General features: G+C 34.9%; 1 protein-coding gene across 1 annotated transcript in view; it reads right to left on the minus strand.

Moving 5' to 3' along the window:
• Window positions 1-22,709, minus strand: part of TINAG (tubulointerstitial nephritis antigen) — a gene marked incomplete at its 5' end in the record, with an annotated part of 113,473 nt that overhangs the window by 83,146 nt on the left and 7,618 nt on the right. The window contains 3 exon segments of the mRNA NM_001082786.1: window positions 2,334-2,448; window positions 7,797-7,886; window positions 8,892-8,955. Coding sequence (NP_001076255.1) covers window positions 2,334-2,448; window positions 7,797-7,886; window positions 8,892-8,955 — 269 coding nt within the window.

Raw genomic sequence — 22,709 nt, forward strand, 5'->3', positions numbered from 1 at the left:
ATACATTCCTGGACACATGCAACCTACCTAAATTGAACCAGGAAGACATGGAAAACCTAAACAGACCCATAACTGAGACAGAAATTAAACAGTAATAAAGGCCCTCCCAACAAAGAAAAGCCCAGGATTGGGTGGAATCACTGCTGAATTCTACCAAACATTTAAAGAAGAACTAACTCCAATTCTTCTCAAACTACACAGAACAATCAAAAAGAGGGAATCCTCCCAAATTCTTTCTATGAAACCACCATCACCTTAATCCCTAAGCCAGAGAAAGATCCAGTTTGAAAGAAAATTACAGATCAATATCCCTGATGAATAAAGATGCAAAAATCCTCAATAAAATTCTCACCAATAGAATGCAACAACACATCAGAAAGACCATCCATGCAGACCAAGTGGGATTTATCCCTGATAGGCAGGGATGGTTCAATGTTGGCAAATCAATCAATGTGATACACCACATTAACAAACTGCAGAAGAAAACGATATGGTTATCTCAAAAGATGCAGAAAAGCATTTGATAAAATACAACACCATTTCATGATGAAAACTCTAATCAAATTGGGTATAGAAGGAACATTCCTCAATACAATCAAAGCAATTTATGAAAAACCCAAAGCCAGCATCCTATTGAATGGGGAAAAGTTGGAAGCATTTCCACTGAGATCTGGTACCAGACAGGGATGCCCACTCTCACCACTGCTATTCAACATAGTTCTGGAAGTTTTAACCAGAGCTATTAGGCAAGAAAAAGAAATTAAAGGAATACAAATTGTGACAATTAACCGAGCACCAAAAAGGAAACCTGTTGAAGTGAAATGGACCCTATGAGAAACAATGACTTGACCAGTTCTTGTCCTGACTGTTGAGGAAAAACTTAATACTTTATCCTTTTTAGTACTTTTTTTTGTTATACTTAATACTTTTGCATGAACTCTTTAATTAACACACAATTATTCTTAGGTGTTAAATTTAACTGAAAAGTGATCCCTGTTAAATATAAGTGTAGGAATAAGAGAGGGAGGAGACATACAGGCCGGCACATGTTCACTTGGACCTACCCCTAATGGTAGAGTAAGAAACATGTCAGGGGATTCCAATTCAATCCCATCAAGGTGGCATGTACCAGTGCCATCTCACTAGTCAAAGTGATCAGTTTCAGTTCATAACTGATCATAATGATAGGATTAAGAGTCAAAGGGATCACTTAAACAAGACTAGTGTCTGCTAATACTAACTGATAGAATTAAAAAGGAGAAAATGATACAACATGGAAAGTGGGATACACAGCAGACTCATAGAATGGCAGATGTCCTAAGCAGCACTCTGGCCTCAGAATCAGCCCTTAAGGCATTTGGATCTGGCTGAAGAGCCCATGAGAGTATTTTAGGCATGGAAAGCCAAGACACTCTGGCAAAAAAATGAAAAATAAATAATAAATAAATAAACCTAAATGAAAGATCTCTGTGAGTGAGATCCCATTGGAAAGAACAGGACATCAAAAAAGGAGGTACCTTTCTCTGAAGGGAGGAGAGAACTTCCACTTTGACTATGACCTTGTCTAAATAAGATCAAAGTCGGCAAACTCAAAATGCTTCCAAAGCCTTGGAAACTCATGACAAGAGCCTCGGGTGACTACTGACGCCATAAACAAGAGTGTTAATTGTTACATCAACAAGAGGAGTCACTGTGCACTTACTCCCCATGTAGGATCTCTGTCCTTAATATGTTGTACTGTCTGAATTAATGCTATAACTAGTACTCAAACAGTACTTTACACTTTGTCTTCTGTGTGGGTGTAAACTGCTGAAATCTTTACTTAGTATATACTAAATTGATTTTTTCTACATAGATAATTGAAAATGAATCTTGATATGAATGGGATGGGAGAGGGAGTGAGAGATGGGATGGTTGTGGGTGGGAGGAATGTTATGCGTGGGATAAGCCACTGTAATCCAAAAGTTGTACTTTGGAAATTTATATTTATTAAATAAAAGTTAAAAAAAATCATCACTTGCTGAAGCAATACTACACTAGACTACCAGTAATCTCAAATACATATTTCTTTGAAATCATTCATGAAGGAAATGGATGTTTTTCATTCTTTCAGTGAGGTTATGTATAATTGGTAAACTGAATCTACATAAAATTTTGAGGGATATATCAAACACTTTGAGAAAACATTTTAGCATTTATATAATAAATTTTTAACTTCATGACTCTGAAAGCTCAAACCTCATTATTTTAGCTCTTTGAAATTCCTTTGAACATACATACATGAATATAGCAATGCAAACACCTCACATACATGAATCAGGAACACCACTTACTCTCATTTCATTCATGCTCAGAAGCACAGGGCTGGGTGGCAAGGTGCCAAGGCGAAATCTGAAACCTTCTTCTAAAGTCATTCCCCAGAATTGGCTGTAGTTCTGTGCTGTCCATCTTTCTTGCAAATGAAGTAAAATATGTATATGTTATGAGATATCATTTCATAAATACCTTTATTTATATTTCTGAAATTATGCAGCAGCAAATCTCACAAAGCAACTGTTCCTGAAAATTAGATAATACATATAGATAGATAGATGCATTATTGGCTGTTCTAATATGAATATGAGACACTCATCCTAAATTAGATCCATTTCAATTATTTTAACCGTTCACAAAAGAAACCTAAGACCACATCAGTGTGGATCAACACTAAGCATGTAGAATATTTATATCTCTGAAAAACATTAAGTGACAATATGGCTGACATATATAGTTTCTTTAAACAGGAAGCTTGAATATATAAAAATGTACCTGTAGATTAAATAGGGAAATCCTTTTTCTTTATAATTTAGATTCGAAAGGAAGCTAACCAGTTAAAAAGAAGTATCCATGAAAAACTGAGTACAAAACAGTTATACTTTCAGATTCTATATCAGTGATAATTAGACATCAAACATTTATTTTATATTAATTTATGTTAAATGCAGAGTAGTCTCAATTATTAATTATAATATGAACATACTTGATGTCCAATTAGGTTAAAAACTGTTCCTAGAGACACATTTTATGCTCTTAACACAGGAAGGAAAAGATAGCTTGTTTTCAACATTTAACATTAAAATTTGAGAAATGAATTTAAGAGCTGATAGTAGATTAAAGTGAAAAAGATAAATGTAAGTTTATCTTACTTACTTGACTTTTTTGCAAATGGAAAGCAATATATTTTCAGTACTTAAGTCAAATCTAAACTTCATCCTATTCTGTTTATCATCAAAGTTGTTTATAATATGATAGGCTCTTCTGAAAGATTGAAAATACAACTCAATTTTCAATAATATGCCTGACAAGTTAATGCTTTTCTTTCATAAGATCTGTTCATAAAATCTCCAGCAACTCTTGGCTATAATTTTCAAATACAATCTATATCAACCAGGGAATTTTAGTAAGGAAATCTTAGACTATATTAGACATTGCAGTGTTACAGAAACTAACAGGACCAGACTTGTGCACAATTATATTCTACAATGCATTTTTGGTACGCTAAATTAGTAATTTTCAAACACCAATTCAGAGATATCTGTGAGTCAATGAATTAGAGAGTAGGGGTATTAAAGTATTTTTAAAAATAAAGTAGAAATAGGAGAAATAATCAGAAATAGTAGAGTTCCTTGCAAATAGTGAGAGTGAGTACTGATTATATGTAGCTCTGTGTGTGGGAATGTGTATGAATTAGAAAGTAAAATGCATGCTTTATTTTGAGTTATGCTCAAAATTGTGTGAAAGGTGGTATTACCTTACACACGATCCTCCTTGAGCTGGACTCATCACTTCCCTTTTAATACAACTTACCATTTATTGAACTTTCTTAATTTATGTATCATATTCTCTGGAACATAGAGATGAATAAAGTTCTCTACTCTCAAGTAGTCTGTACATTAACCACGACTACAAAGATAAAAATGTATTGAGCTTGTATCATTTATCAGCAACACGTCAAAACATGATTAGATTAGATTAGAGGAGTCAAACATAACTCTGCCTGAAGGAGTTGGCACATCTTTTGCAAACAGTGAGTTTAATGCTTAGTCTGGAAGGATGAGAATGAATTTGATGGCTAGAATAGGAAGAAGAATACATTGATTCAAAATAAGGGCAACTACTGAGTAGAGCATGCAGGTTAGGAATTGGGTGACACATAGAGAATAGCATATTAGTCAGATGTCTAAATTATGAGGGGGTAGAGATACAGAAGATAAAGAGTGTAAAGGTGGGACAGTAAAGAAGCATTTGGGCCAGATGATTATTTATGCTAAGGAGAACAATTATATCCCACAAGCAATTGGATACCATTAAATATCTTTAAGAACATGAGTGTAGTAGCAAAGCTTTATTTTAGAGGGTGTGCCTATGGCCTAGCAGTTAAGGCACCCACATCCCACATCAGAGTGCCTGGGTTCAAGCCCTGACCCTGACTCCTGATTACAGTTTCTTGCTTTAATGCAGACCCTAGAAGGCAAAAGGTGATGGTTCAAGTAGTTTAGTCTTTGTATCCACAAAGGAGATTCTGACTGCATCCTGGGCCCCCAATTTCAGCATTTGGGGATAACCAGCAGATGGGAGTTTCTCTCTCTCTCCTTCTCTCTACCCCCCCTTTTGCTCTCTAAACCTCAAACAAAGGGAAGAGGTATTGTGCCACAGCAGATTAAGTTTCCACTTGGGACACCTGCATCATATTGAAGTACTTGGTTTGAATCTCAACTCCTCCATGCTGCGTGATCCATTTCCTGCTAATGTGCCCGAGGCAGTAGATGATAGTGCTAGTACTTGAGTTCCTGTCACCCACATGGGAGATCTAGATGGAATTCCTGGTTATTGACTTTAGCCTGGACTAGCCCTTAATGTTGCAGGCATTTAGGGAATGAACCAAGGGATAGACGATACACTACCTTCAAGTAAATAAACTTAAAAATAGCCACATCATCCTGGCATGTGGTATAGTGGTTGTGTTACCACTTGGAATGCCCAAATTCCGTATTGGAATTCCTGGGTTAAAGTTTTGGCTCCACTTCCAATCTAGCTTCCTGCTAATGAACACCCTGTGAAGTAGCCAGTGATGGCTCAGAAACTTGGATCCTTACCATCCACCAGGGAAACCTAGATTGAGTTTTGGGCTCTTGGCTTCAGCATGGCTCAGCCCTGGCTCTTACAGGTGTTTGAGGGAGTGAACCAGCAAAGGGAAACCTTTTATCTATCTCTGTCTCTCTACCTCTCTCCCTCTCTCTCTACCTCTCTTTTCAAATAAAATGAAAGTGTTTATTTTTTTTTTATTTAGTGGGGCATTAAACCTTTGACTACAATGCAAATTTAAAATGTTATCAAAAATAAAAAGTAAAAAAGAACCTGTCAAAAAACACTTCAAACAAATAATAGCAATAAACATCTCAAAAATAAACGTTTAAACAAATGAAAAATAAAGACCACAAATTATTTGTTGCTCCTTCCATGAGTGGTGGATTCTCTTTCTCTGCCCTTTGAATGTGGGCTGGCCTGGTAACACTGTTCCCAGTAAAATGTAGCAGAATTGACCGATGAGTAACTTTTCAGTCTTAGGTCTCAAGGCAGAGCCCTATTAGCATACTCTCAGTTTTTATAGGAGCTAGAGAATCATGGCCCAGTTAAGTGATATTTAATAGAGGCACCAATCACTAAACATGAGAATAAGGCCATCTCACATAATTTCACCTCAGTGAGGCTCCAGAAGTCTATAGGCATATGAGTAACCCTGGAAGAGACCAGCAAAACAGCCTCAACTGAGTCGGTTCCAAATTGTTAAAGCAAATAAAAATCTAGTTGTTTTAAATTCTAGAATTATTTATTACACAAAAGCAGATATGTGAGCCTATTATGAACCTCCCTAGGTTCCACTAACTAGCTAATTAGAACTTCTGTGACTAATTTGACATTTATATTCTGCCCAATCTTTAAAAGCCTGTTGTAAAGGTACAAACGTTGAGTCTTCTACAAGGGGGTGAGTTTCTTTAACACAGAAATTATTTGAGTGCTGAACAATATTACAAGTTCAAAACATGTTTTATTACTATTAACTGCATTATAAAATAATTCATAAAATAATATAAAGTCAACATAATTTGGATCTAAAAATACTGCTAAGAAGAAGGAAAAATATTTAAAATGCAGGTTGTAAACAAGGTATAAATAGGTAGACTATTTCAATAAGTGCTTACTAAATATTTAATGTCAAAATATTATTTTCATACATGAGAACAATTCGAACAGAATGACCAAATAATTAGAACTTTCTTTAAATTCAGGAATTTTCTCCCATTTTTCCTCTGGCAAATAATTTCAAATTTATGCCTTTTATTTTTAGCTTATTTCTTTCATTTAAATTTTTCAGGGTCTTAGAATGCTTCCTCTGCTTCAATTATACTTCACTTTTTACTCTTTTAAAGTCATATTTTTTCTGTTTGCTATTAAAATGCATAACCCATGCTTCCTAAGTAAGCCTACATCATGCCCCAAATAAGCAAATGATGGAAAGTTCTTCCTTCCAACAAGGCAGCATTCCCAACAACCTCTGTATCTTCAGTGTATTTTCTTTACACATTCTGTTAGGCTTGTTTCTCTTATATTCTGAATCAGTGGAAAGTTAGACTTCTCTATTAAGTTTCTTAAGAGGGTGCTCTAATTAGGTTTAGCATTTGAATCATTTTTTTTTTAAGTTTCTTAAAATGACACATCTGTTTGTGTTTGTTGAATGATTTAAATATCACTTCGCCACTGAAAATTTTGTTTTCCCTAGAAACACTTAAGATGTCACCAGATTATCACTTAAAATATTGACTAAACACACCCATGCACACACAGGAACTGAGAAGGGCTTAAAAATATTAGTGTCAACTAATATGATTTTCTATATTTTATGTCTTCCAAGAATATGCTTTGGGAAATTCAGTGTCCCCATTGTGGGGAACATAACATCTTATCTGTGGAAGGAAATACATTTATTCTTAAAAAAAAAATCTCAGGAATACATCACTTTTCTATTTGCTTGTAACATACCTTTTTACGTGAAATATTTTCCCAAGGTGCAAAATGTTATCAAGGATATATAGAGATTTGATCAATAGTGGTAAAGAAAACCTGAGGCAGAGAGCAGCCAGCCTATCCCTCTTTATTTCAGTTGTGCAAAGAAAACAACTGTCAGTTCTTCAATGAAAGTGTAGAAAACACTTAATTTAATCATATATATGAGCGCCATCAAAGAGTTATTTCCAAAGTCTATTGCCAACTATCCCTGTCCTTAGCTTACTAGCAAAGTGTCTCAACTTGCTTTTTGACTCAACTATAAGCGAAATTTTAACTTTCACTTATTATTTGGGTCAAGATAGAATTACAGTTTTTTAAGGTCATATTCTATTCAGGATACTCAAATATGTAAATTTGGCTTGTTCAAGGCAGCAGCAGAGAGAAAGATTAACATGAATAAACCAATTCCTGTAAATCAACTCCCTGGTATTGTCTAAATACTTACCCAATGTATACTGTCCTTTCTTAGATGACATAAGACTATATTTCCTTTTTCTTTGTGCATTTTAATTATTTAATCTTTACTCTTGTACATTATGATGTTGTAAACCTTTCTCTTTTCCCATTTCTCTCTCACTTTTATTTTAAAATAATAACTATTTTTAGAAATAAATAACAGGGTATACATTTTTTGAAACCTGATGGTAAATAGTGGTGCCCAAATGCCTAGAAAGCAAGATTTCTCTCACCCATAGTCTCCTTTATTGATGTGTTCAATTAATTCTGGAAGAACAAGGCATACATGCTGGGAACATTTCCAGTGCTGTCCTGAGCATGTGCTGCAAAAATACAAAAAAAAAAAAAAGAAGTGGCCTGGCCTTTATGGAGTATATATTTCAAAATTAGGAACAAGGTTTATGCGTTGTTAAGGCATAAAATATAATTTCTTAATTAATATTAGCCATGTGGCTATTTGATTCTTGTTAAAAATAAATTATAAAACATACTTTAAATATCCTCTTATGTTCTTACCCTCTGTTCTAGGTAATTAATAAATTATATGACCACATATTCATTAAAGCTTTAAAATGTAATACAATTTGGACAGTAAATTCAGTGAACTTTTACCTGAAAATTTTCTCAAACTAATCCTTTTAAAGCAGCCCATTTTTTGTATAAAGTTGCTTTGCTCAAAAAAATTATAATAAAAATGTATACTTAAGGCAAGACTACTGTTTGTTGAAAGCCCATTACCAAAAACACCAAATTGAAGCAAGAAAACATACATTGATGGATTAGTGTCTTTGTACAACAGCTAGGATGCCACTGGGATATACACATCCAATATTGGGGCGTGCCTGGTTTATGTCCTGGCTCTACTTCTGATCTAGCTTCCTGTTAATGCATACTCTGGAAGACAGCATGTGATGACTCAACTAGTTGGGTCCCTGTCATCTACTCTGGAGACCCAAAGTGAGTTCTAAGTTCCTGGCTTCAGCCTGGCCCATCACTTGCTGTTGCTAGAATTTGGTGAATAAACCAGTGGATGGAAAACCTCTTTCTGTCCATATCTGTTTCTTTGCCTTTCAAATACATAAAAATAAATAAGTAAGTCAAAATGATATGGGAAATATTTTTTAAAATATAAAGATATGATTAGATTTTTCAATAGTCATTAAAACTAAATATGCTTATAAAAATTAGATATTTGATGTTATATGACATGTGATTTTGTACTTATATATTTGCATGCAAATATATGCTTTATTTCAGAATTATTGCTTTTACTGAGGAACAAATACACAGATAATAGAATTCAGTTCTGTGTCACTTAAGTTCATTACCACGAATTGCAGTTTTCTTTTATTACTGATCCTTCTTCATAATGTAGACCATCTCTGATGCAACCTGTCAACATAACAGGAAAACAAATGAAAATTATACATCTAGTAAATTGCATCAGCATAATGTTTAGCATAAAAATATGGTTAGTTTTTCATATATGTGAAGATATTTTATATAAATCCATATCCTATCTATGTCAACATTCATATATCAAATTATTCTTGGCTTGTTCTATGAGTTTTTGTCCTTACCTGCATATTATTTCCAACATAGATGATTTGTAAAACATGAAAACTAGATTCTGAAGGAATTAATGACTTATTATACTAAAATATAATTAATATGCTTAAATAGGTGAGTAATATAACAGTATTTAAACCAATCATAGTATTTCTCTTTCAAAGAACTAATCAAATCTTGTAAGTGAATATAATTATTGCATATAACTAAAGTAAATAGCTTAATAGTTTTAGATTAAAATACAAAGTCATTTCATTGAATTAATCTTACAACAATAAATTCTAAGGAATATGCATACTGTTTTCCATAATGGTTGTACCAATTTGCATTCCCACCAACAGTGTATTAGGATACCTTTCTCTACAATCCTACAGATTTTATTTATTTATTTTTTCATTTTTAGATGAAAGCCATTCTAACTGGAGTGAGGTAATACCTCAGTGCAATTTTTACTTGCATTTCCATGATGGTTAGTGATTTTGAGTATCGTTTCATATGTCTGTTGGTCATTTATATTTTATCCTTGGAAGAACATCTATTTATATCATTTGCCCATTTATAAACTGGGTTGTTTAGTTTTGTTATTGCTGAGTTCCTTGAACTCTGTATATATTCTGGATATTAATCTTTTATCAGATGCATAGTTTGTAAATATTTTCTCCCATTCTATTGGATCCTCTTCACTTTGTTGATTCTTTTGCTGTACAGAAGCTTCCTAGCTCAGAAAAGTATAATTAGATCTAACCTACAACCTAGGTATCCTACTACTGGGAATATATCCAAAAAGTGAAATCATACCCATGTTTATAGTAGCTCAATTTGCAATATCAAAAATATGGAATCATCCTAGATATACAGCAAGTGATGATTAGATAAAGAAAATGTGGTATACATACTTAATGGACTATAGCTCAACACTAGAAAGATGAAATCCTGACTTTAAAACAAAATAGATGGAACTTAGTCAAAAAAGCCAGACTCAGAAAGATGAAGATCACATTTTTTCTTATTTGTGGAAATTAATATATACATTGAATATAAAAAATTTGTGGACATATCATTCAGTACATAGTTATAAATATTGCTTCACTTATAAATATTGCTTCACTGAATCACACAATGTTCATGACAATATACCTCTTTTCCCACACATTATAACCATTTTCATACATCCCTTATTTTGTGATATTAATACCTCTGTTTTTAAGAAAACATAAATTCAGGGGATTAAGATGGTGGAATAGGGAAAGAGCTTTCTGCTCTAGCCTAGGAAAAGATAGTTCAAAAAAGTGGAAACAGTGTAGTCTCAGGGAAGAGTTAGGGAGACAACTAACCAAGTTGAGGGACACAGTGGACCTATGTGGAGGGCGAAGACATGCACAACTCAGGACATCAACAAGCAATAGACTCAGCACCAAGTTGGAGAGTGAGGTGAGACCAGACTGCAGCAGCCCAAGCCACTGGTGAAAAAGCTGCAGAAAGAGCCTAGAAGGAATCTCACTTGGAACCCCATGGGAGATAGTGTACCTGCCAAGCAAGAGGAGAAAAAAAAACAAAGGAAAGGGAACATTTTCTCTCTCCAATCAGCCTGCAACTGTGTCCTGTAACAAGAGTATAGAGAGCTTGCACCATTTTGGACATAAGTAAAACAGCTGAGTCAGCTCATGTCTGCACACAGCAATCAGTCAAATGGAGACTCCATTTGGTGGGGAGAAATGATATGGGGGCTGGGTGCTCATCATTGTGAGAAGCTCATGTGCAAGGACTGTGAAATCTGAGGCTACATGGGAGAACTCAGGGTGTGGATGGGAGTTTGGGCAGTCACTGTGGGAGACTCCCTGGATACATAGCTTGGAAATCTGAGCCTACACAGAGAAGATGAATAATATACCTACTGGGGCTAGTGCCCAGGAATGGGTCTCCTTTGAGGAGAGAAGCTCAGCTAAGTCTATGCCAATAGACGAGAACAAACCTCCCTTTTGATTAAAAAAGAGAGAGAGAGAGATTTACCACCCCAAACTTTAGTGTGTAGTCTCAGACACACCCTTCACTAGGGAGCACTAAACAGAGTTCCTTGACCACACCCACCACATACCTTTAAGTATTCCCTGAAAGCAGACACTCCACTAATTCACACAGACATAGTCCAAAGATAAATAATGACACAGCCAAAAAAAAAAAAAAAAAAAAAAAAAACAAACATAGAAACCAACAAGAACCAACAAGTATCTCCACAAATGCTGAATAACAAATGCACCAATTCAAGAAACAAGAATAAGGAAGACAATATGATGTTCCCAAAAAACATAACATTTCAATACTATATTGTGAAGATGAAAGGAAGGAAATATTCCAGAAAAAAGTGCAAAGGAAATTTAAAGTAAAAATTAGGAATATTTATGGAAAAATGGTAGGGTAAAGTCATTACTTATCAATAGTCACCTTGAATGTAAATGTCCTCAACCCTCCAGTTAAAAGACACAGACTGGCTGAATGGATTAAAAAAAAATTCATCTATTTTCTGCCTACAAGAAATACATCTCACCAACAAAGATGCACACAGACTGAAAGTGAAAGGATGGAAAAGGATATAACATGCTAACAGAAACCAAACAAGAGCTGGTATAGCCATCCTAATATCAGAAAAAAAAAAAAAAACTAGACTTTAACACAATAACTATTAAAAGACATAAAGAAGGGTGCTATACAATGATTAAAGGATCAATTCAACAAGATGTAATTATTATAAATGTATATGCACCTAATTACAGAGCACTTGGCTATTTAAAAGAAATATTAAGAGATCTAAAGGGAGACATAGACTAAAATACAATAGTAATGGGAGATTTCAATACTCCACTATCAGCAATAAACAAATCAACCAGAGAAAATTAGCAAGGAAACAGCAGAGTTAATTGATATTATAGACCAAATGTACCTAATGGATATCTACAGAACTTTTCATCCTATAGCTGCAGAATACACATTCTTCTCAACAGTGCACAGAACTTTCTCTTGATTTGACCACATACTAGGCCATAAAACAAGTCTCAGCAAATTTAAAACAATCTAAATCATACCATGCATCTTCTCAAATCAACAAAATTAAGCTGGAAATCAGCAACTCAGGAATCTCTAGAACAGATGCAAACACATGAAGACTGAACAACAAGCTCCTGCATGCACAGTGGACCTTGGAATAAATCTAACCAAGGATGTCAATGATCTCTTTGATGTTTAAATTCATATGGAAACACAGGAGACCTCAAATAGCTAAAAGCACTCATATACAACAAAAACAAAGCCAGAGGCATCACAATACCATATTTCAAGACATACTACAAGGCAGTTATAATCAAACATCCTGATGCTGGTACAAAAACAGATGGATAAAGCAATGGAACAGACTAGAAATTCCAGAAATTAATCCAAGCATCTACAACCAACTTATATGGGACAAAGAATCTAAAATCAATCCCTGGAACAAGGATAGTCTATTCAACAAATGGTGGTGGGAAAACTGGATTTCCACATGCAGAAGTATGAAGCAGGACCCCTACCTTACACCTTATACAAAAATCCATTCAAAATGGATTAAAGACCTACATCTATGACCTGATACCATCAAAATTTTAGAGGACATTGGGAAAATGTCACAAGACATTGGCACAGGCAAAGAGTTCTTGGAAAAAGACCTCAGAGGCACAGACAATCAAAGCCAAAATTAATAAATGGGATTACATTAAGTTGAGAAGCTTATGTCTTGCAAAAGAAACAGTCAGGAAAGTGAAGAGGCAACTGACACAATGGGAGAAATTATTTGCAAACTATGCAACAGATAAATGATTAATAACCAGAATATACAAAGAGATCAAAAAACTCCACAACAACAATTCAAACTACCCGGTTAAGAAATGGGCAAAGGAATTAAACAGACATTTTTTGTAAGAGCAAATCCAAATGGCCAACAGACACATGAAAAAGTGTTCAGGATCACTATCTGTCAGAAAAATGCAAATCATAACCACAATGAAATTTTACCTCACCCCAGTTAGAATGGCTTACATACAGAAAACTACCAACAACATTTGTTGGCAAAGAAGTGGGGAAAAGAGTGCCCTAATTCACTGTTGATTGGAATGTAAACAGGTATAGTCACTGTGTGAGACAGTGTGGAGATACCTCAGAAATCTAAATATAGACCTCCCACATGACCCAGCCATCCACTTCTGGGAATTTACACAAGGGAAATGTAATTAACAAATAAAAGATTTATCTGCACCTGCAATTTTATTGCATCTCAATTCACAATAACTAAGCCATGGAATCAACCTAAATGCCTGTCAACTGAAAACTGGATAAAAAAAAAAAGTATGTATACGTTCTCTATGGAATACTACACAGCAATAAAAATGAAATCCAGTAATTTGCAACAAAATGGATGAATCTGTAAAACATCATACTTACTGAAATAAGCCAGTCTCAAAGGGACTAATACTGTATGTTCTCCCTGATCTGTGATAACTAATAGAGCACCTAAAGGAATCTGTGGCAGTGAAATTGACACTTTGAGAAGCAATGACTTGAATGGCCCTTTTCTTGACTGTAGAGGAACAGTTTTTTTTTTCTTTTTCATACCATTGGTTGAACTCTTTACTTAACATAGAGTTAATCATATGTGTATAAAGTCAATTAAAAATAGATCTCAGTAAAAAAATAAATGTGGGATAAGGGAAGAAGGAGAAAGTTTGTAACTGTAAAGCTGTATAGTTCTGCATACATTCTTACATACTTTCTTCTAAGGGTATAGTTAAAAACTTACCACTGAAATCACATTAAACTGGTTGGTAAAAATGCCATCTTAAGTGTTACAGTGACCATATTAAGTTTAACATGATCATACAGAGAGGATTAACTGTTAAAAAGATCATATTAATAGAATCAAGTGTCTGGTAATAATAATAGATAGAATAAAAAGGAGAGAATGTTCCAATATGGAAAGCAGTTCACACAGCAGACTCGTAGAATAATAATCACTTTAAATAGCACTCTGACCTCAGACCCAGCTCTTAAGACATCTGACTGGCTGAAAAGCCCATGAGTGCATTTCAGGCATGGAAAGCCAAGACACTGTGGCAAAAAAAATGTCCTACATGAAAGATCTCTGTGAGAGATCTGGAAAGAAGTGGCCATCAAAGAAGGAGGTACTTTATTTGAAGGGAAGAGAGAAATTTAACTTTGCTTATGGCCTTGTCTAAATACTGACGGAGATTATGGATTCAAAAGGCTTCCATAGCCTCTACAGCTCATGTCAAGAGCCTCAGGTGATCACTGACATCATAAATAAAAGTATTAATTATTAAATTAACAAACGGAAGTTACTGTGTACTTACTTACCATGCAGGAATTCTGTCCTCAATGAGTTGTATTATGAGAATTAGCTGTAAAACTTGTTCTCAAACAGTTTTTTATATGTATGCACAAATTGTTGAAATCTTCACTTAGTAAAGAGTTTGTCTTCTGTATCTGAAGTTCATTGAAAATGAATCTTAATGGAAAAAGGGACTAGGAATGGGAGAGGGACGGGAAGTGGGGAAAATGGGACAGGGAATGATAGAGGGACAAGAAGTGGGGAAAATGGGACAGGGAATGGGAGAAGGACAGGAGGTGGGGTGGGAGTGGGCATAGGAGGGTGGGTATGATGGGAAGAATCACTATATTCCTAAAGTTGTACTCATGAAATTTGTCCTAATTAAATAAAAATTTCTTTGGGAAACAAAGAAAAGATAAATTCTATTTTTTTCTTAAGAATTTGGATCAAAAGAATAATTCACACAACCAGTAAGAGCATAGTCATTTGTCTTCCAGATTCAAATATTTCTTAAATGTTAACTGAAACTGCTTTCTAAGTGATTTACTAGATCATATGTACTACTCAAAACAGAGTAACAGTTAGTCATCATTGTATAAAAAAACATTGGTAAAATATCACAAAAATAACAGCATGATTACAATTTAAGTCTCTTCTGAAAATGCAATCCACACAAAGTTTTAAATTAACATTGAATTATCAGAAGGGGTTCTACTTTGATAATTCAATTTTATTTGAAAGAAACATACTATTGATGGATGACATCAATGACTCTGATTAAATAAAATGAATTATAAATTTGATTCATAAAATCATAGTGGAAAATATATCTTGAGAAAGCATTCCAGGGTACCTATTTTAGCTTCTAGCTGCAATGGCAAAACAGCCATTTATGAAATAGCTATGCTTTGATTTGAAAAAGATATTATTTCATAGAAAGCATTTTACAAGTACACATCCTCATTAAATACTTTATTTCCTATTTAAATTTTTTATTTAAGCTGTAGGTATTTGCATATTTTCATTCCTTTCCCAGGGAATTTTGGCACTCTACAGTAACAGAGGAAAATGAAACCACCCTCGCTTGACCACAAAGTTCTTAATACAGCAAACTCAGTAGAGGCAGAAGATTTAACTTCAATTCAATTTCAGAGTTTTAATTATTTTTTAAATGAAATACAGTCTCAGTTTTAATAGTTTAAATGGAAAATACAAATATTCTTATAGATACTAGATTTTTATTTTTAATTAGGATAATCTGCTTTGACAAATATTCTTTTTTTAACTTTTATTTAATGAATATAAATTTCCAAAGTACAGCTTATGGATTACAATGGTTTACCCCCCCATAACGTCCCTCCCACCTGCAACCCTCTCCTTTCCCACTCCCTCTCCACTTCCATTCACATCAAGATTCATGTGCATGTCCCAAATTCATTTGCATGTCCCAAATTGCACCTTTTCCCTCTCTTATTCCCACTCTTAAATTTAACAGTGATCGCTTTTCAGTTAAGTTTCAACACTTAAGAAGAACCGTGTATTGATTACAGTATTCAACCAAAACTATTAAGTAGAACAAACATAAAAAAACACTAAGAGGGATAACACATTAAGTTGTTCATCGACAGTCAGGGCAAGGGCTGATAAAGTCACCGTTTCTCATAGTGTTCATTTCACTTTAAGAGGTTTCCTTTTTGGTGCTCGGTTAGTTGTCACGGATCAGGGAGAACATATATTTGTCCCTTTGGGACTGGCTTATTTCACTCAGCATAATGTTTTCCAAATTCCTAACAGGGATCACTTTTCAGTTAAAATTTAAACTCCTAAGAATAATTGTGTGTTAATTACAGAGTTCAACCAATAGTACTAGAAAAAAAATACTAAAATGGATAAAGTTATTACATTGTACATCAACAGTCAGGACAAGAGCTGATCAAGTCACTGTTTCTCATAGTGTCCATTTCACTTCAACAGGTTTCCCCTTTGGTGCTCAGTTAGTTGTCACCGATCAGGGAGAACATATGATATTTGTCCATTTGGGACTGGCTTAATTCACTCAGCATGATGTTTTCCAGATTCCTCCATCTTCTTGCAAATGACCAGTTTTCATTGTTTTTGACTGCTGTATAGTATTCTATAGAGTACATGTCCCATAATTTCTTTATCCAGTCTACTGTTGATAGGCATTTGGGTTGGTTCCAGGTCTTAGCTATTGTGAATTGAGCTGCAATAAACATTAATGTGCAGACAGCTTTTTTGATTGCCAATTTAATTTCCTTTGGGTAAATTCCAAGGAGTGGGATGGCTGGGTTGTATGGTAGGGTTATATTTAGGTTTCTGAGGAATCTCCAGACTGACTTCCATAGTGGCTTAACCAATTTGCATTCCCACCAACAGTGGGTTAGTGTCCCTTTTTCCCCACATGCTCTCCAGCATCTATTGTTGGTAGATTTCTGAATGTGAGCCATTCTACCTGGGGTGAGGTGAAACCTCATTGTGGTTTTGATTTACATTTCCCTGATTGCTAGTGATCTTGAACATTTTTCATGTGTCTGTTGGCCATTTGGATTTCCTCTTTTGAAAAATGTCTATTGAGGTCCTTGGCCCATCTCTTAAGTGTGTTGTTTGTTTCTTGATTTCTTTGTAGATTCTGATTATCAACCCTTTATCTGTTGCATAGTTGGCAATTATTTTTTCCCATTCTGTTGGTTGCCTCTTCACTTTCCTGACTGTTTCTTTTGCAGTACAGAAACTTCTCAATTTGATGCAATCACAAATGTTAATTTTGGCTTTGACTGCCTGTGCTTCTGGGTTATTTTCCAAGAAGTCTTTGCCAGTAACTATATCTTGCAGAGTTTTTCCAATGCTCTCTAATAATTTGATGGTGTCAGGTCGTAGATTTAAGTCTTTAATCCATGTTGAATGAATTTTTGTGTAAGGTGAAAGGAAGGGGTCTTGCTTCATGATTCTGCACATGGAAATCCAATTTTCCCAGCACCATTTATTGAATAGACTGTCCTTACTCCAGGGATTGGTTTTGGATCCTTGATCAAATAAACGTTGGCTGTAGATGTTTGGATAAATTTCTGGTGTTTCTATTCTGTTCCGTTGGTCTATTCATCTGTTTCTGTACCAGTACCATGCTGTTTTGATAACAACTGCCCTGTAGTATGTCCTGAAATCTGGTATTGTGATGCCTCCGGCTTTGTTTTTGTTCTACAAGATTGCTTTAGCTATTCGAGGTCTCCTGTGTCTCCATATGAATTTCAGCACCATTTTTTCTAGATCTGAGAAGAAGGTCTGCAGTATCTTGATTGGTACTGCATTGAATCTATAAATTGCTTTTGGGAGAATGGACATTTTGATGATATTGATTCTTCCAATCCATGAGCATAGAAGATTTTTCCATTTTTTGGTATCCTCTTCTATTTCTTTCTTTAAGGTTTTGTAATTTTCATCGTAGAGATCTTTAACTCTTTGGTTAAGTTTATTCCAAGGTATTTGATTGTTTTTGTAGCTATTGTGAATGGGATTGATCTTAGCAGTTCTTTCTCAGCCGTGGCATTGCTTGTGTATATAAAGGTTGCTGATTTTTGTGCATTGATTTTATATCCTGCTACTTTGCCAAACTCTTCTATGAGTTCCAATAGTCTCTTAGTAGAGTTCTTTGGGTCCCCTAAATAAAGAATCATATCATCTGCAAAGAGGGATAGTTTGACATCTTCCTTCCCAATTTGTATCCCTTTAATTTCTTTTTCTTGCCTAATAGCTCTGGTTAAAACTTCCAGAACTATGTTGAATAGCAGTGGTGAGAGTGGGCATCCCTGTCTGGTTCCAGATCTCAGTGGAAATGCTTCCAACTTTTCCCCATTCAATAGGATGTTGGCTGTGGGTTTTTCATAGATTGCTTTGATTGTATTGAGGAATGTCCCTTCCATACCTAGTTTGCTTAGAGTTTTCATCATGAACGGGTGTTGTATTTTATCAAATGCTTTCTCGGCATCTATTGAGATAATCATATGGTTTTTCTTCTGCAGTCTGTTAATGTGGTGTATCACATTGGTTGTCTTGCACACATTGAACCATCCCTGCATACCAGGGATAAATTCCACTTGGTCTGAGTGGATGACCTTTCTGATGTGTTGCTGCATTCTATTGGCCAGAATTTTATTGTGGATTTTTTGCATCTAAATTTCCCAGGTTTGGAGAAGGACGGAGAAATCCTAGTACAGGAAGCTCATAGAACCCCTAATAAACATGACCAAAAGAGATCCTCACCACGACATGTTGTAATTAAACTCACCGCAGTGAAACACAAAGAAAAAATCCTAAAATGTGCAAGAGAGAAACGTCAGATTACTCTCTGAGGATCTCCAGTTAGACTCACAGCTGACTTCTCATCAGAAACCCTACAATCTAGGAGGGAATGGCGAGACATAGCCCAGGTACTAAGAGAGAAAAACTGCCAGCCCAGAATATTATATCCTGCAAAGGTCTCATTTGTGAATGAAGGTGAAATAAAACCTTTCACAGCAAACAGAAATTGAAAGAATTTGTCACCACTTGTCTAGCCCTGTAAAAGATGCTTAAAGATGTGTTACACACAGAAACACAGAAACACGGTCATCAATATGAAAGAAGGTAAAGGAAGGAAACCTCACACCAAAAGATCACAGGGAATTCAAAACATATATTAGAAAATATCTTTGGTAAATGGCAGGGCAAAGTTACTACGTATCAATAGTCACATTGAACGTTAATGGCCTGAACTGTCCAGTTAAAAGACACCAATTGGCTGATTGGGTTAAGGAGCAAAACCCATCTATTTGCTGCTTATAAGAAACACATCTTTCCAACAAAGATGCATACAGGTTGAAAGTGAAAGGCTGGAAAAGATATACCATGCCAACAGAAATGAAAAAAGAGCAGGCGTAGCCATATTAACATCAGACAACATAAACTTTAACACAAAAACTGTTAAGAGAGACAAAGAGGGGCACTATATAATGATTAAGGGATCAATTCAACAGGAAGATATAACGATTATCAATGTATATGCACCTAATTACAGGGCACCGGTTTATCTAAAAGATTTATTAACGGACTTAAAGGGAGACTTAGACCCCAATACAATAGTACTGGGGGACTTCAATACTCCACTCTCAGAAATAGACAGATCAACAGGACAGAAGATCAACAAGGAGACAGTAGATTTAAACAACACTATAGCCCAAATGGATCTAACAGATATTTACAGAACTTTTCATCCTACACAGAAAGCATTTACATTCTTCTCAGCAGTACATGGAACCTTCTCTAGGATTGACCATATACTAGGCCATAAAGCAAGTCTCAGCAAATTCAAAAGAATTAGAATCATACCATGCAGCTTCTCAGACCATAAAGGAATGAAGTTGGAAATTAGCAATTTAGGAATCCCTAGAGCATATGCAAACACATGGAGATTGAACAACATGCTCCTGAATGAACAATGGGTCATAGAGGAAATTAAAAGAGAAATCAAAAATTTTCTGGAAGTAAATGAGGATAACAGCACAACATACCAAAACTTATGGGATACAGCAAAAGCAGTGTTAAGAGGAAAGTTTATATCAATAGGTGCCTACATCAAGAAATTGGAAAGGCACCAAATAGATGAGCTTTCAATGCATCTCAAGGATCTAGAAAATCTGCAGCAAACCAGACACAAATCTAGTAGGAGAAGAGAAATAACTAAAATCAGAGAAGAAATCAACAGGATTGAATCCAAAAAAACATTACAAAAAATCAGCCAAATGAGGAGCTGGTTTTTTGAAAAAATAAACAAAATTGACACCCCATTGGCCCAACTAACTAAAAAAAAAAAAAAAGAGAGAGAAAATACCCAATAAAATCAGAGATGAAAAAGGAAACGTTACAACTGACACCACAGAAATAAAAAGAATCATCAGAAATTACTACAAGGAATTGTATGCCAGCAAACAGGGAAACCTATCAGAAATGGATACATTCCTGGACACATGCAACCTACCTAAATTGAACCAGGAAGACATAGAAAACCTAAACAGACACATAACTGAGACAGAAATTAAACAGTAATAAAGGCCTTCCCAACAAAGAAAAGTGCAGGACCAGATGGATTCACTGCTGAATTCTACCAGACATTTAAAGAAGAACTAACTCCAATTATTCTCAAACTATTCAGAACAATCGAAAAAGAGGGAATCCTCTTTCTATGAAGCCAGCATCACCTTAATTCCTAAGCCGGAAAAAGATGCAGCATTGAAAGAGAATTACAGAGTTTTAATTATTACACAGGATTTTACACTTAACAACTTAAATAACACCATGTTTGTCAAATTTGTTATTACTTGGGAGCAATATAATATTCATAGAATAATCCAGTTTTCCACTCAAAGGCAAGGGAAATACCTCATTGATCATTTTCATAGAGAGTTGGAGAGAAAAAAAAAAACTCATTTTTAAACCTATCTCATAGTCAACATTTACAATATATGTTGATAAAATATTCTAAGGAAGCTAGTTTAATTGCTAATATTTTATATGTTACTCATATAGGAAATCACAAAAGTCCAAAAGAACTTGTACTCCCAGTAAGAATGTCAAAGTTAAGAGAATACCATAACTACGCTTTCACTAATCATTAACACTAAATCTAATGTTAACAAAAGTTCTGTTTCTTGGTCATCTTTCTTCAGTGTCAAGTCAGAGTTAACTATCAGAAACTACTTTCAGTTTAGAACTACCACTTTAGAATTGATTTTTGAACAAAAACCTTACTCAGTTGCTTTTGACATTGGTCAAGGTGACTAACACAATGAAACATTGGTTTCTTACAGTCTAGAAATAGAGCCCACTCGTTCATTTACTCCTCTGCTTTCCAACTCCATGTATCCTTATTCCACAAGTAGTAATGAGAAAAATATTTGAAAGTACACATCATGTGCTTTCTATTTAAAATCTTTAAGCTGTTTACCATCAAATTTAGAATATTAAACTTTCTAATATGACCTAAATGACCTTACGCAAAATATATCCCTTCTCATTCCTATTGTGCTGATAAGAGCAAGAGTTCCCAGAAAAAGAAAGTATTAACATGACTGTAATGAGGAGGGGACAGAGAGGTGGATATAATTTGCAGGTAAAGTGAATGGAATTAGTTCACTAATTGAGTTTGGAAAATAAGTTAGCAGAGGATTAAGAATGTTTCATTAAGATTTTGACATGAAAAACAGAGGCATCATGAAGCGTAATCTTATGGAAAAAGAAATCAAGAGTTCCATTCTGTATATTTTATATTTAGACTAAATCTAAATTAGATATCCTAATGGAGATGTCAAGTTGACAGTAGTTTATGGAAGTCCAGAGTTAAGTCAAGGATGAAGAATAGATTTGGAAGATAAAAATTTACATACATATTTTTTAAAACCTGAGACTAAATAAAATGCCTTTTGGAGAGGGTGTATGTGGGAAAGACAGTGGTTCAGGACAGATTTTAAAACATTCCACATGACAGACATTCAGAAGAGAAACCTTGAGGGCATGCACATTTGGCACAGCAATGAAGACAGTGCTTAGTTCTAGTCCCAGATCTACTCCTGATTCATAAAGTACACCCTGGAGACAGCTGGTGATGGCTCAAATACTTAGGTTCTTGTCACCCAGATGGGAGATCTGGATTGAGCGCCAAGATCCTGTTTGTAGCCTGGCCCAGCCCTGTCTGTTATGGGCATTTGGAGAGTGAACCACCATATGGAAGATTCTCTCTCTCTCTCTCTCTCCCCTTTGAAATACAATGAAAATAAATAAATAAAATTGTATTTAAATAGAAGAGGAAAATAGGAAGAATGGCCTGGAAAGAAGCTGTGAATAGAGCCTGGTGTCATAAAAAGCAGAAGAAATTGTTTTATGCATGTGAAATTGTCATCCGACGTTAGAGCAATAATGAGAGGTCAAGAACAAGTGAACAGACATTAGAATGTTGTGCTTGGTAAAAATGGAAGTTCTAAATAACACTGCCAAGAGATATTGCAGCAAAGTTTCTGAGACCTAACACCCTGTTGGAATAGGCTGATAGAAGCTTGGAAGCAAAGAAAAGAAGTTTCTTTTTCAAAGTTTCAACATTAAAGGAAACAAGAAGTGGGATGATCTGATTAAAGATGGAGTCAAAGGGAAGAGTTTTAAA

This window comes from Oryctolagus cuniculus, chromosome 5, assembly GCF_964237555.1.
Source record: "Oryctolagus cuniculus chromosome 5, mOryCun1.1, whole genome shotgun sequence".
Taxonomy (NCBI): domain Eukaryota; kingdom Metazoa; phylum Chordata; class Mammalia; order Lagomorpha; family Leporidae; genus Oryctolagus; species Oryctolagus cuniculus.